At 40.5% G+C, this 13938-nt stretch overlaps 1 protein-coding gene across 1 annotated transcript in view; it reads left to right on the top strand.

Annotated features, from left to right (window-relative positions):
• Nucleotides 1-7947, top strand: part of LOC126466722 (inter-alpha-trypsin inhibitor heavy chain H4-like) — a 210487-nt gene extending 202540 nt beyond the window's left edge. Inside the window, exon 13 of the mRNA XM_050096404.1 lies at nt 7514-7947. Within this exon, the coding sequence (XP_049952361.1) occupies nt 7514-7557 (44 nt within the window). The 3' untranslated portion in view covers nt 7558-7947. The remainder of the gene's footprint in view (nt 1-7513) is intronic.
• The last annotated feature ends 5991 nt before the right edge of the window (nt 7948-13938 follow it).

The raw sequence follows: 13938 nt of genomic DNA, 5'->3' as shown, positions 1-13938 counted from the left end.
ACCGGCGTTGCCTGGTGAAACGTTGTTTGTCGGATTGTAGCCTAACGCGATTGCGATTCATCGTATCGCGACATTGCTGCTCGCGTTGGTCGAGATCCAATGACGGTTAGCAGAATATGGAATCGGTGGGTTCAGGAGGGTAATACGGAACTCCGTGCTGGATCCCAACGGTCTCGTATCACTAGCAGTCGAGATGACATCTTATCTGCATGGCTGTAACGGATCGTGCAGCCACGTCTCGATCCCTGAATTAACAGATGGGGACATTTGCAAGACAACAACCATCTGCACCATCAGTTCGACGACGTTTGCAGCAGCATGGACTATCAACTCGGTGACCATGGCTGCATCACAGACAGGAGCGCCTGCGATGGTGTACTCAACGACAAACCTGGGTGCACGAAGGGCAAAACGTCATTTTTTCGGATGAATCCAGGTTCTGTTTACAGAATCATGATGGTCGCATCCGTGTTTGGCGACGTCGCGGTGAACGCACATTGGAGGCGTGTATTCGTCATCGCCATACTGGCGTATCAGCCGGTGTGATGGTATGGGGTGCCATTGGTTACACGTGTCGGTCACCTCTTGTTCGCATTGACGGCACTTTCAACAGTGGACGCTATATTTCAGATGTGTTACGACCCGTGGCTCTACCCTTCATTCGATCCCTGCGAAACCCTACATTTCAGCAGGATAATGCACTACCGCATGTTGCAGGTCCTGTACGGTCCTTTCTGGATACAGAAAATGTTCGACTGCTGCCCTGGCCAGATCTCTCACCAATTGAAAACGTCTGGTCAGTGGTGGCCGAGCAAGTGGCTCGTCACAGTACGCCAGTCACTACTCTTGATGAACTGTAGTATCGTGTTGAAGCTGCATGGGCAGCTGTACCTGTACACGCCATCCAAGCTCTGTTTGACTCAATGCCCAGGAGTATCAAGGCCGTTATTACGGCCAGAGGTGGTTGTTCTGGGTACTGATTTCTCAGGATCTATGCACCCAAAATGCGTCAAAATGTAATCACAAGTCAGTTCTAGTATAACATATTTGTCCAATGAATACCCGTTTAATCATCTGCATTTCTTCTTGGTGTAGCAATTGTAATGGCCAGTAGTATAGTAGACATAGTCTTGTGATATCAGATGAAACTATTTTAGTGAATTACAGAGGACTGACTTTCAATTTTTTTCACTGCTGCCGATATTTATTTTTTTATTTATTTTTCTAATGTCTAAGCAATTCCATGGGTTATGTTGGTCTCCCAGCCAGTCCATACATGCCGCTCACTTCGTCATTGACCATGTCCCACAGCATGGAGTTGTGCCAGCCTCTCTCAGAGAATTGTTTTCTGTACTGCGGAATATTTTTAGCTTTTGAATTTAACGAAAAAGTTGTGCAGGTAGAAATTTATAAACTAAAGTCTTCAGTGAGAGTAGAAAATAAGATGGTAGGCATGATAGTAAGGAAGGAAGCTGGGTGGTTTCACAGCCAATCCTACAGCAGATGGAGACGTCGTTGTTACGGATACCAGCATCATCTGTTTGCGACCTGTTCTTGTAATTAAGCCATCCATCACAGAATTGGTAGCTCTCATAATGGACAGAAATCTCCCTCATCCTACAAGGCACTGCAGTGTTAGTGCTTTTCTTGTGTTACGGTCATTCTGTGTTAGTTTGTTTTCTTTCATTCGTGTGTTTGTCTGTATGAGTTACATTTTTTACATGATGACATGTTAGCAATAATCATTCACGATCTGTACCTACCTTTTTCACTTTTAATGCGATCTGGAGCTACTCTGCGTGTAGTGTGTAAGTACGTGCGTTTCTGTTACCGTATATCTATTTTACAAGTTTATATGGTGTAGAATGAAACCACTGGTAGATGTCGACCTGGAAGAAAATAAGTTTTTGTTCCAGATAAAGGTAGGAACATGCGAATCAATACTGACTCCACGACGTATCGCAGATCAATACCGACTCCACGACTTATTCCAGAAGATAGTTTGAAGACAGACAGACTCACGTTTATGCCATTTTGAAATTTAGAAAAAACATATTTGGTGAAGGTTTACTTTCAATACGCTCTTTGAAATTATGAAAGAATCAGAGATAAGATAAAGGGACAGAGGTATTATTAAAAAATACCGATTGTAGTTATAAGAGTTGAAGGGTGAGGAAAGGAAGGAGCAGTGGAGAAGCGAATGAGACATTTTAGTTGACTATGCACCCCACGGTACTCAACATGTACATAAAGCAAGCATTAAAAGTAACCAGGCAGAAATTTGGAAAAGGAATTAAAGTTGAATGAGAAGAAATAAAAACTTCGAGGTTTGCTGATGACATTGTAGTTTTGTCAGAGAGAAGATAATGGTTGGTATTTATCAGATCTACGCAAGTAAAACAAGGGAAATGGTGCGTAGTCGAATGAAAACAGGTATGCTGACCCTAAAAAATGAGACACTAAAACCCGTAGGTGGGTTTTGCTGTTTAGGCAGCAACGTAACTGACGATGGCCGTTGTAAAGAGGACATAAAATGAGTGTTGGTAATAGCATCCGAAAAGCATTTCTTCAAATGAGAGTTTTATTAACACTGAGTGTAAATTTAAGAGTTAGGAAAACTTTCCTGAAAGGAATTGTCTTAAGTGTAGCCTTGTACGGCAGCGAAACGTGGCCGATAATCAGTACAAGCAAGAAGAGAACAGATGCTTTAGAACTGTGATGCAACAGAAGAATACTGAAGATCACGTGGATACATTGAATAACATTTATTTACTAATTGCCGTATGGCATACATTATGAGTTTCTGAGTGACAAGAGTAGCTATTCATAAACAAGTTTACTAAACTTAAATGCCAACATTTGAACACAGCTTTCCAGCGTAACATAACACACATGAAAACAGCTATAGACGAGTACCAAGGTCTTTTATGTAATTTATCACTCCAGTCGTGTCGTCAGGAAATCATCGGATTGGCCCTTGTAGGCACTTGCAGTACATGTTGATAGAACAGGAGCAACTGACCGTCGTTCTGCACCACAGTCACAAGATGGCGATGAAGATTTACCCCACTTGTGGAGAGTGTTTACCCATCTTCCGTGGTCAGTTCGAACGTGGTTCATGGTCGAACAAACTGCCCGAAGCTGGCCAAATCCAGATGTTTTTCCGAGATTTACAGCAGTTTCAGCCGTTGTGGTGTACAGTTTTTTTGCCAGTAGCGTTTTCATTCATCGGTGGTACTGAACTCAATTTCTCTAAGAGTCCTGGCCATGATAACAAATGGATGTCTAGATCTTAATCTTTTTCGCTCCGCAGAGAACACAACGTTCAGTACAGGAGGGGCGAGGTTATCAGCAGTCTTGTTGTATTCACATCGCTTTCCTGTTCAGGAGGTGGAATGTGGCTCAAGATAGGGAAGTATGCGGGAGTACATCGCATAGACACTAACGATACGCGTGCCTTCGTTAAGTCGTACGTCTACCTTTTTTACATATGAACTGTTAAGCCAGTTGTTGGGTGTACTAAACCGTGTTCTGACAATCGAAGAGTGTCTGATGACAATCCGCATGTAGTTCAACGCAGTTCCTGGAAAATGTCGTTTCTGCTTTTCACCTCAGTAGATGTTCGTATCAAGTGCTCCTTAAAACAAAAATATTGTATGTATCATGATTCCAAGGTATTTTGGATGAATCTTATGGTGAAGTTTGTCTCCTTCAAAATAAACATCATGGGCTGTGTGTGTCAATCTACTGGACGGATGAAAATATTTATATGAATGCGAGGTGTCTGTCCTTTCAGACAAATCCGAAGTTCATCATTGAGGAATTCAGATGAGAGGAAGCACACATCTCACAGTAAAACATGTCCAAACAGTCGCATCAGTACGCAGTGTACCCATCCCCCTCTCCTCCCCCCGCCAGGCAACAACGCAGGAGTCTATTCCCGCAAGCAAACGACCATAAAGGTACCGAACTGCATCGTGCTGGCCTAAACATCTTGGTCCTTTTGTGGCAATTAGGCAGTGGTTCATGTAGGCTCTAAAAAACGAGTAAGTTTCTTCATATGTCCCACACGTGCTAAATTGGCGAAGGTGTGGTGATCTCGCTACCCAGAGCAGTTGTTGTACACCACGAAGTGCACTTTGCACCACAGTATCCGTATGTGGTGTTATATCCTGGCTTAGGTGGGAGAGGGAAAAAGGGGGGCTACTGGCCAGTCTGCGCTCACGAGCGGTACAGAGCAGAAGGCAGAAGGACAATTCACAGTGAAGGCATTTGATTGTTTTCTTCTATCTGAACCAACACTAATACAGGCATTTGCTAAAAATGCAGGTGATGAGACTCGGTAGGGAACTCGTTGTGGAGACTGTTGGACGAACAGGGTTTTGAAATAGTTGTTTATTCCAGACAGGAGTAACTAATACACTGGAGGCCAGTTCTAGCGTTAGAAAAAGCATGAATAACACTGTTACAACAGAAACCAGTGCAGAAGTCCCAGGAGTGGATGCTAACCACAGTAGAAAACATTAGCAGCATCTTAAGGCAACAACTTAGTTGCAAAACAAAACATACTGAAAGTGACAATGTTCACTGAGGCACTCAAAGAGAGAGAGAGAGAGAGAGAGAGAGAGAGAGAGAGCAGACTTACGCGGAGCTGGACCGAGACTGGAGTCGACGGACGCGGATTCGGCGCCCAGATCGTCTGACTGAGAACTCCACCCAAATGCGGAATCTAGGGGTTTTAGAGAGACGCGTGGGGGCACTGTTTTTCCCACTTAAAGCCACCCAGCCAGTCCCGTAGGTCTCTTGCAGGTGCCTGCCAATCACGGTTTAGTTATGTCCCCTCTAAATGGTTCAAATGGCTCTGAGCACTATGGGACTTAACAGCTATGGTCATCAGTCCCCTAGAACTTAGAACTACTTAAACCTAACTAACCTAAGGACATCACACACCTCCATGCCCGAGGCAGGATTCGAACCTGCAACCGTAGCAGTCGCGCGGTTCCGGACTGAGCGCCTAGAACCGCGAGACCACCGCGGCCGGCGTATGTCCCCTCTACTGCTCCTAAGGCTGGGACGTTAATGCAATTGCACTAAGTCCGTCTTTGGTGTCAACATTGTTACCTGCAACCTAAACGTAACTGCTCTGCCAAATAAGGCTTGCAACATTATTGTTAAACGTCATTTAGCCCCGCTCCTCGGCCTCCCCGTAGTAGGGACTGCTAGGTCAACAGTTTTTGGTGCTTCCGCTCTCTTTCTAACCCTTGTGAGCCTACTGACGTTGCTGTTCTCAGGGCTGGTATCAAGCTGGCTTTATACACTAGTACGTGCCTCTTGGTTACAAAGTTCTATGGTGACAACCTGCTACAGCGTCTAGACAATATATGAAGTTACATGTTAATTCCTTGAAGAGTAACTAAAGCCCAGGAACCGCTTCTGGGGGCGTCTGCATTTTCGCAAAACTCTCCCCTTACGGTTTACTTCGCTTAACAATATCTCTCCTAGTTTCGTCTGCCCTCAGCATCGTCTCTGCTTCCGCACCTTGTAACGCCTGTCCTCCTTTCTCATAGCATCAAGTTAACACTACAGCAGCAAGGAATAATCAATTATTACAGTGGACATGCATTATGCTGCTGGAAAAGTACATCACCTACCTGTCCACGACATGGCAGTAACTCGGTCATAACAGCCACTGCATTGTAGGGGTCACTAGTTATTACACCATGCAGAAATGCCAAATGTGACTGTGCGTTGTAACTGATGGCCCGCGACAGTGAAGTCTGGGCTGGGACCTGTGTGTTGTGGACGATTGCACTCTGGAATGGTCAGGTCACTTGGTTTGCTCCATACACGTGTAGGGTCGTTACTCGCATACAGACACAACCAACGCTCAATACTGAAGACAAAAGAACGCAGTTACATTCTGCAATCAACTCTTTCCGGACGCCAGAGCAGGCGCAGTGTCGTAGCGTCAGTGGTAGCCTGACTAGATGCACACATGATCCAAACACTGCTTGAAGTAAACGGTTTCTAATGGTACCTAATGAAATATCGGGTGCAACATGTGCACAGATTTCGCCTTTAGATGATTTTTTATGCACAGTGCACCGACCTTCACGTGCGTCAGTACTATGCGGACATCCAGAACCCGGTCGACGGGTCTGAGAATGTTCCACTAGCCACTGCTGAAAGCAGCGACACTCCTCCGATACACTGTGCCCAACATATGCAGCATTCCGTCGATTCGTCCATCCAGCTTCCCACAGGCTCACAGTGGGACCCCATTCAAATGGCTAAAGCTTTTCAACAGGAGTGCGTACATGTCGGTGGGGCATGATTGTATCCCATAATTAATGTTGCAACCACAGTTCACTTCCAAACCCAGCATAGTTACAACCTCCAGAGCCAAAACGGTGCACAAATAGGACTCCTGAGTGTCATCTGATAGTCAATCGCCGTGATAAACAAACCACTAACACTGTACACAGTGCTTGCGGTGTTGCATTTTATTCGGCAGTGTATTTTAAGTGTTGCAGGATTTATTTGGCATCTCACTGCTGCACAGCAAACATGGAGAAAAAAGTTGCTGCAACGTTCAGCAGAAGATATCACACATTTAAGAACATTAATATTAGTCAGTATTCCTGAATATTAGTCAGTATTCCTGAGAGAAACGTCTGAAATCATTTGTGTGGAGGTAGAATTTCAAAACTTTTACGCTAAGCAGTTTCAGAAAATTTTAATCTGTTCACAAACCATTTTAAATCTATATTTACCCACAACAGTAAAAAAAGAAAAAATGAAATAGTGGTTGTCATAAATTTACCATACTTTTTAAACTTTTCAAGTAAGATTTTATTGCGACCACTAATATCATTATTGACTTTAATTGCAAGTGTAAACTTTCCAACTAGGATAGCTAGTGCAGCAGACAATATGTTTACAGAACTATCTAATTAAGAACAAATTTAAGTCACTGAACCAAGACTCGGTGGCCTCTCAGACCATGACATGTAGTTGCTTATGTTCATTATTGAGACTAATCAGGATGCTCAGAAGTAGTTAATAAGATGGTTCTGAGTATTTTTGGAAACTAGTCACATATCTGAACTGGAGAGATGAGGTGAATGAAAATACAACACATTTAAGTCGTCACATTACATGATAACTGTTTTTCACACTAACAAATTTACGTCAGACAGAAGTCTACCGAAAAATCATGGTTTAGTCAATGAAAAAAATTATTTTTCAGAATAGGAAGAAAATTGTAACTGATAGTTTGGTACTGCTACTTTAGTTTGATACTGATACTTTAGACTACTACAATACAAACTACAGATTTTGAGGAAAATACGCCGGTCCTTATGCATTATGCAGATAGGTAAGTACTTATAAATGGTATAAAATGTTTGCAGGTGGTATGGTGTTATTAAATAAGATGGCGTAGAAGCCAACCGCATTATACACTGAAACCGAGAAAATGTCAGTTAATAATTTACTTCTTGTTTCTTTCCAGTTTCCATGGTTGTTGCAGTCCTAATTGTGTTCGTGTTTAACTAAGATGATGTAGTTTGTAAGCACCCTGGCGAAGAAGGTAACCATCCACACACCAGTACTGACTGCAATGGGAATTTGCAACAAGTAGCTGCAACGTGAAGTATAGCAAGTGTCTTCCGTGGTACATCAGCCTGCCTGTGTGTTCGCACTGCTTACTGATGAATCAACAAAGTATCAGCATTATAGTTAACGTTACATACAATTAGTCATGCTCATAATCAAACATATTCTTATTGTGTAAAGTAAACCCGACTGTCTTTCTTCATAAACCGCAGAGGAAAGTGTAAGTCTCAGTACATGTTCTGGATACTGCTAATTCTTCAGTTACGGAGTTATATGGTAAATAAAGTTCTGTGTTGAACTCTTTGACAAATAAAATCCTTTCTGTTTCGGGATGACGTGTTCTACCTACTGAGCAACCCGAGTCAAGACCTCACAGCTTTACTTCCGCCAGTACCTCATCTCCTACCTTTCAGACATTACGGACGTTCTCCCACGAAACTTGTGGTACTAGCACTCCTGGAAGGAAGGATACTGCGGAGAAGTGGCTAAGCCACACCCTGGGGATGTTTACAGAATGAATTTTTTTCACTCTGCAGCGGAGAATGCTGATATAAAACTTCCTGTCAGGTTAAAACTGTGCCGGACCAAACAGGGCGTTTGCATCCCTCAGTAAGCGCTTTACCAACTGAGCTACCCAAGCACGACTCACGATCCGTCCTGAAAACTTAGGGCCCTTGTCCATAACAACAATTTAGGCGGACCGGCTTTTTTGCAGGCCGGTAGAACAACGGCCGGCCACGTCCACCGAGATGGCAGGCGCGCCGAAAATACTGCAGTCCAGTTCTGTGCAGAAGAGCAGTAGTATTGGTAATACTGATGTTAGCAGCCTCGTTGAACTCTATAGCTTTCACAAAAACAACCAGCGCCGACGTAGAAAGTGTTGCGTACATCCTCACTTGCAAGGCTGATTTAAATTGGGTGCCTTCAGTAAGACTATATGAGAGGCTATGGATAGGACAATACAAAGTTTGTTAATTTATCCAGGACATCAGAAAGAAATTGCTGTCAATTTTACGAATTCATTTCCATCATAAAGAAATCAAGATGTGGAACAGCGTTTCTCCTCCGGAAGTGCTCGCAGTGGTAATGAGGTAAGTACACAATTGAAATTTGCTTCTTAGGAAATGTTTATTTCTGTACAGAAAAAAACCTCCAATTTAAAAAATCTCTTTCTAAACAAAATGAGAAGTCAACAAACATAGTTATTTGATATATATTGAGATGAAAAATCACTGTTCAGTTTAGACTTCCTTTCAGAAATCGAGTCTCTGAAGATTAGATAATGTCGAAGAAGGACTCGTATATAGTTCCAAATAGGTGTTTTAGGTGCAGCACTTGTAGGGGAAAGAAGGGTAAAGTGGTCTGGTTGGGAAAAGTTGCCATTGTTTATATGACGTCTTCAGCAGCGCTGCTACCTACATAGAAATGGCCAGAGTAGCTGTAATCGACACCATTAGAGTTGTCAAAGACACTGACAAAGGAAGCTTGCTCCTTATCATTCTTTGAACACGTTTATCTTTCCTGATCTGTTAATGTAAGGTATGTCACTCATATTACTTCAGTTGCTTCACTTTTGTGTAGAGAAACAGATTTTTATGATATCACGGGACACTTTTTTTGGCTGCTTTTCCCGACAGCTCGTCACTATTCTTGACAATTCATTTTCAGTCTGTTTTTCCCAATGACAACTAGCTAATTCCATATTTTTGTGCAACACAGCAATTGAAATTAAAACATTGCAAATCGTTTTATACAGAGAACTAATATCCACTATTCTGTTTTTCTTCAAGGGTTTGCAAAAGTTTAGCCAAGAAAATACATTCACCAAACAGAGCAACGAACATGCGAGCCTGTTGCGATCTAAAAGGCGACGGAAGTAGCAAATAATGATAACAAGCACCAAAAAAATTCAATATTCCACATAACACGATAAAACGAAGATTTCTAAATAAAAGTAGAGATGCAGTTGGCAGTTAAAAGGTTATGGGCAGCTTACGAGATGTGTTCAGTGAAGCATAAGAGGAATAAATCCTTAATTACGATTTTTGAAATGGAAAAGCAGTTTACGCAGTTACAATGAATGACCTGCGGTGGTTACAATTCCGGTTGGCAGAGCATAACAAATCCCAAATCGTATCAACAAAGAATCTGAAATGGTAGGCAAAGACTGGGTGGCATGCTTTAGAGAACGGCATCGTAATATTAGTCTTAGGAAGCCAGAATCTAAATCTATGGCTAGAGCACAAGCGTTTAACAAGGTGAACGATAAGTTCTTTTTATATCCTTAAAACATTGCAAGATAAAAGATTTCATCTCCCGCTTATCGTATTCATAATGTAGATGAAACATATCTTCTGACAGTATGAAACGTCCCCTTTGAACAATTCTACAAGACTGTGCTTAAACTGACACACAATATTTTTAGCGCAACGCAATCTGACTATCAAAGATTCCTGCAAAAGAATGGCCCTGACTAACATTAAACTATACCTCTCACAAATCACTTACCTCACAAAAATCTTCGCTGCTCAAGCTACTGCAATACAGCGAGAGCCACTACTGCCAGCTAAATAAAAGATTCAAACTATGGAAGGCACTAACTACTGATAGGGATAGTTAGCAAATGAAAGATATTAATAGAGAACAAACAATGTATTTACCTTGATATCATCATGTACAAATATAGCAGTTCATGAAAAATTACAAAACTCCGCCATCTCTCTCCCCACATCCACCACTGCTGGCGGCTCACCTCCAACTGCGCAACGCTACGCGCTGTTCACATCCAGCTGCCGCTGCCCAACACTACAATGGCAGACAACAATGCAAACTAGCCACAGACTGCACACAGCACAGCCAGTGATTTTCATATTGAGCGCTACGTAACGTTGCCAATAAGAAAACATATACAGCCTACTTACATAGAGAAAACATAAACAGCCTACTTACAACAGTTCAGTCCAAGAACAGAAAAGTGTTTGCTCTCAAAGGAAAAAAATAGTTCAAATGGCTCTGAGCACTATGCGACTTAACTTCTGAGAGCATCAGTCACCTAGAACTTAGAACTAATTAAACCTAACTAACCTAAGGACATCACACACATCCATATCCGAGGCAGGTTGCTCGGTTCCAGACTGTAGCCCCTAGAACCGCACGGCCACTCCGGCCGGCGCTTTCAATGGAAGACAAGTAGGAGTCACAACTTATGCTGGTAGAGATCTGCTGTCGACTTTGCATGCCCCCCCCCCCCACCCCACGCCCAGCGGGTGAATGCAGTGAGCGTGAACTTTGTTGGATTGGTTTCAACATTCTTAAAACATCCAAAAACAACTTCTCAAGATCCAGTTCTACTAATCTTAGATGGTCACTTAACCTATACTAAAAACATAGGTTTCATTGATAAATCCTGAGAAAATCATACAACTATTGTGTGATTTCACCCACACTGTAACCACAAGCACCAACCTTTGGCTATGGCATTCATGTCTCCTGTTAAAATCTTCTAAGACACACAAGCTTGTGAAAAACTTCTTCGCAATAATCGAAGAGCTGTCACACAGTTCCAACAAGGGCACTCTTGGGTGAAACGTTTCTTCGCACAGCCGTTTCAACGACGATGGCTTCACAAAGTACGGAATATTTCCTGTAGACCCTAACGTGGTGACCGATGCAGACTATACTGCGGCTGCGGTTCCTACTGATAATCCTTTGGACAAGAACACTAATACTGTGGCTTTTTCAAATATCGGTTCTTTTCTTCTCAAAACTTCTGAGTCTTCTGCAAGTGATGGTTCCTCTAGACGCCAAACTGCAATGTCTTGTTCAAGTAAGCCTATTGGTGTATTTCTGGAACCAAATTATGAGCTGTCTTCAATTGCAGGCTGCCTTCAGATTATAGGTGATAAGTCTTATACATGAAAAGGTTCCCATCAGCGTCCGACAACTGAAGAACATCCATCTGAGTATCAAACAAATGGGTTCCACATAAACCCAAAGAATGAAAACCTTTGCTTAAGAAATAAAGTGTGAATCAGTGACAAACTTGGAATAAAAAATCGAAGGTTTAACGGATTAATTCCTTGATATCCTCTAGCTAACCTTTCTTCTATCTTGGATTGATGACCGCAGAACCGATAGCCTGTAGGATGCAGTTCAACTGGTAATTTATTAATTAAAGTATTAACTAATTCTTTTCGACATTTTTCACTTTTCTAAAATGTGTGATGTAAATTATTCAAAAATGTGATTAAATAAGGAATTCCTTTAGGCTCATTAATAATACAACCATTAGATTTATTAGTAAACATCTCAGTTATTTGCACATTTTCATTATGATAATTTTTACTTACAGTTAATTCTTCTCCATGTATTACTGCTAATCTGTCAATTAATTGACTGTCATCCATCCAAACATATTCGATTGGTGTTTTGGAATATTTTTTTTACTAAACCTTCACCAAATGTACCAAATGAGTCACCATGATTTGATTCTGAAAAACTAGGAAAATGTTCTTCAACAATTGGTTTTATCAAATAATTCTGTTTATTTCCATAGCTTTGTTTAATTTTATTTGGATTATTTTCATTATATGCTGCATTTGAGTCGAATAAAATTCTATCATAATTTTGTAAGTCAAGAGAATCAAATTCTGCTCCTAAATTATCCATAGTTGTTTTTTTTTTAGTTATATGATCCATCTGTTCCTCCATATTCTTTTTTTACCAACTTTTATACTATTAGCATTGAATTCTACTGGTAACTCAACAATACATTTAAAAGTACTAACAGGTCTGAATCGAAAAACGTTATCTTGATTATGATTTATAAATTCTAACATTTACTCAATTATGTTTATTTTTTTACATCTTCAGTTTTAACTTTCTTTTTTACAGTTCTATAACAATTTTTTTATTTCCAATTCACTTATTGTCTAGTTATACCTAGCAGGATTACAGCCAACCCTATGGTGGAATTGATTGTATATCGTTAAGTTCTTCTAAATAATGACGATTTTACGGAATCATTTTCATTTTATGTTTTCTATTTCCTTCAGCTGCTTTTAAAACATTAATTCCTTGATTAAGGTTTACAATTGTATCGATAACTGCTTCATCTTTCTTTAATTCTTCACATTCTTTTCTTGATTGTTTTTTCCATTTCTTTAACTCTTCTTTTAATTGTTCCTTTACTCTTCTATTTCGTCTACCTTTTCTAGCAACTCCTGGATCGTATTCTCCAATTATTTATTAAGGATAAAAAAATACAATATTCATTTTTATTTTGTGCTCAGTGTTTATGTTCAATATTTACATTTAATATATAAGTTCAATGTTTATATTCAATGTTTAAAAGTTTCCTAATCTTTCCTTTATATTTACAGTTATTAATGTTCCTTGTCATATCTATCATAATAAATCAAATTCTTCTTTATTTCAACATTTACTACTTATTTCTTTAAATTTGTCAGTCTTTAAATCTCCACCAAGATATTCATGATAGATGTGATTTAAATTAGCTTCATCTTGTCTAAAAATATTTTAAAAATTAAAATCGTTTCTAAATAATTGTTTTTGTAGTTTTGAATATGTTTGAGTTAAATAAAAACAATCTATTTCTTTATGTCTAAATCCAGCAAAAAAAATTTTTTAGTGAGATGAAAATTTTGTTTTGCTTGTGTAGACTAATTTTTGTTTGGGGGATGTGGCGAAACCAGAATCCTGGTTTACATTCTATAAATTTGAATCAATGTGCTTTTTGAGCCAGAACTCTCATTCATATACTACGACTATCAACAATATATTCGTATCATCAACTAAATGCAGTGGCCACAAGCAATTAAAATATTCACTAAAGGATCGAAATATCTCATCAGGCACATGAAGCGAGGATGGAACATTTTATGTTAAGCAGTTGAAAGATACCACGGGAAGCCTAAATCTTGAACACTGGACAGGGATTTGAACCAGTGTCCTCCCAGATGATATAACAATGCCTTATAACCGCGCCACCTGGCTCAATATGAAGGAAAACATCGTAGAAGAGCCTACCTGTGTTATGATCTGCAAGTACAATAGTCATACTTTCTTCCTTAGAAACGTCAGTGTTTACCACAGAGGCAGTAGCCATCACACTGGTTCCTCAAGCCGCTTGGACTGAACAACGTCTTGATCATGTACTTACTACAAGTAAACCCTTAGCTCTCAACGTCCCAGAAATGCAGAACAACAACCACGTTCATCTAAGGAACGTAGAGCAGAACATATTTGAACTGCTGTTATTTTGAAGATTCTCATGTGTGCCATGCGACGAGGATCGATACG

Source organism: Schistocerca serialis, chromosome 1 (genome assembly GCF_023864345.2).
Source record: "Schistocerca serialis cubense isolate TAMUIC-IGC-003099 chromosome 1, iqSchSeri2.2, whole genome shotgun sequence".
In the NCBI taxonomy this organism is placed as follows: Eukaryota; Metazoa; Arthropoda; class Insecta; order Orthoptera; family Acrididae; genus Schistocerca; species Schistocerca serialis.
The sequence above is the reverse complement of the archived record's forward strand: the minus strand, read 5'-3'. Positions and strand labels throughout refer to the sequence as shown.